The sequence below is a fragment of the Chaetura pelagica genome, unplaced genomic scaffold (assembly GCF_000747805.2).
Source record: "Chaetura pelagica isolate M959 unplaced genomic scaffold, ChaPel_1.0 scaffold70, whole genome shotgun sequence".
Classification (NCBI taxonomy): domain Eukaryota; kingdom Metazoa; phylum Chordata; class Aves; order Apodiformes; family Apodidae; genus Chaetura; species Chaetura pelagica.
In genome coordinates, this window is record NW_009952265.1 from 2,187,316 (window position 1) to 2,189,179 (window position 1,864).

General features: G+C 46.2%; 2 protein-coding genes across 2 annotated transcripts in view; one reads left to right on the top strand and one right to left on the bottom strand.

The window, feature by feature from the left end:
• PIGH (phosphatidylinositol glycan anchor biosynthesis, class H) overlaps positions 1-632 on the bottom strand; it is a 3,651-nt gene extending 3,019 nt beyond the window's left edge. Inside the window, exons 1-2 of the mRNA XM_010007726.1 lie at positions 621-632; positions 1-175 (exon numbers count right to left, since the gene is read on the bottom strand). The exon at positions 1-175 is cut by the window's left edge and continues 104 nt beyond it. Coding sequence (XP_010006028.1) covers positions 1-175; positions 621-632 — 187 coding nt within the window. The remainder of the gene's footprint in view (positions 176-620) is intronic.
• A 708-nt stretch (positions 633-1,340) lies between these two features.
• The window catches only part of ARG2 (arginase 2), a 25,834-nt gene continuing 25,310 nt past the window's right edge, over positions 1,341-1,864 (top strand). Inside the window, exons 1-2 of the mRNA XM_010007727.1 lie at positions 1,341-1,421; positions 1,621-1,846. Of these exons, the coding sequence (XP_010006029.1) occupies positions 1,341-1,421; positions 1,621-1,846 (307 nt within the window). The remainder of the gene's footprint in view (positions 1,422-1,620; positions 1,847-1,864) is intronic.

A 1,864-nucleotide genomic window follows, 5' to 3' on the forward strand; every position in this document is an offset into this window, starting at 1 on the left:
CTTTCCCTGAAGCATAGGATGAAGTCACCTGAATCCCAAGTGAGCCAATGACCAGCAGCGATTCCTCATCAATTTTCACAAAGTGCAGGTATATGATCAGGCCAATTAGTGTTATGAAGATAGCAGCAGAAAGCACCATACTGTTCTGTAACACAAGCCAAACAAAGACAGAGCTCTGGTATTACAATTAACTGAACACTGGTTTAGACAAAGGAATATTGCACAATAAATTATAATACTAAAACTAGAGTTACAAGGCTACTGTTATCAGGCAATTTTACTTAGGTGGGGTTCTGTTATTCACCTGACTGTCTGATACATGTGTGATGAGATTTAAAGCAGTCCTTACAGTATGGTCTGAAAGAGCTGAAATGGCCAAGCGCAAGAAAATTCTATTCCCTTGTAAATTTAGTGCAGAAATCTCAACCAAAACAAGACAGTTACACCAATGACAGCATATTGTCCAAACATCTATAGAGATGATGTCATTGACCCAGAAGTGTTGTGAAATGTCCGCTAGAACCGAGGGTGGAGTCTCAGAGGGGAAAGACAATCTTTTAAGAACAACCACTGACCTAGTGGGTTTCTTCTTACAAACTGCAAGCTAAATTTGTTCAAACCTCATCTGTCATCCTAACTTGACCACCACTCTAGAGAACATTTGCCTTCTCCTGTACATTGTCTGAGGACAAACATCTTTTGCATGCTGCGATCTTGGGACTGCTGTTAGATAAAATACAACTGATGAAACTACAGACTACAGCAAAGTCATCTGAAGACATGGTAATAAATCTTAAAGGTCCACAACCTACAATCTATTTCTGGGACATTTTAGAGAGCTCCAGGCCACACACACCCATGCATCAAAGTTGTAACTGACACTTCCCAAAGAGCTAGAACTGTATGACCCTACCACTCAAGCTGGGGCGGCACCACCCTGTGAAGTAAAGAAGTCACAAACACAAGCAAACAGAAAGGACAAAAAAACTTTTTCTATCATGGGAAAAAAACAAACAGTCGAGAATTACAGACACTGAAATCCACACAGAAACTTTCAGATCGGGTTTCCTGGCGGAAAGGAAGGAGCAGTCACTTATGTGCAAGCTGTATGGGCACATGTGAAACCAAGCCGGAAGGCAGTGGGTGGTAACCACTGGCTGAGGTGTCTGCTTTTGTAACAAACAGAACTTGAACAGGGCTTCCCTTCCAGCTGCAAGAACACGAACCATCTTTTTGTATCAGAAACCTGCCAACGGACTCACGTCACAATCTCTGTCTTCATTCCTGGGGAAAAGATTTCTGAAAAAAACTGAAGTGCAACAGTCATAGAGTTGGTCATAATGACCAGATTCCTTGGTCAGACAATTTACCTTAATCTGGAGATAACTGATCTGGCTGGAGAAGCTGGACCTTCCCTGCAGGTACAGGTCAAAATACAGCTAAACTAATATTTTTTTCATATAACTTTGACACCTGTCTTACCACCTCATCTGTGAGGCATGAGCACGTAGATCACATTGACATGGCAGTGCCCTCTGAGTCACTCAGCAAAATCCCTCCGGGGATCAGCAGGCACTCACTCACTTCATTCAGGACAGCCTTTATTCCAGATTCCTGCAGCTCATCCCCCTCGGTAAGCACCTGCCGTTCGGGCTCCCAGGAACGCACTGGGCATCGCCCAACACCCGTGGGCCCGCCTTCCCTACTCGGCAGGAGGCAAAACCAGCAGCGGCCTCCCAGAACCCACCGCGTCCCCGGGCCTGCGGGCCCGCAGACACCGGAGGGCAACCTCCCTCCTTTTCACCCCATCCCCTCGGGGACCCCCCGGGCAGCCCCCGGTACCTCGGTGAGCAGGAAGAGCCCG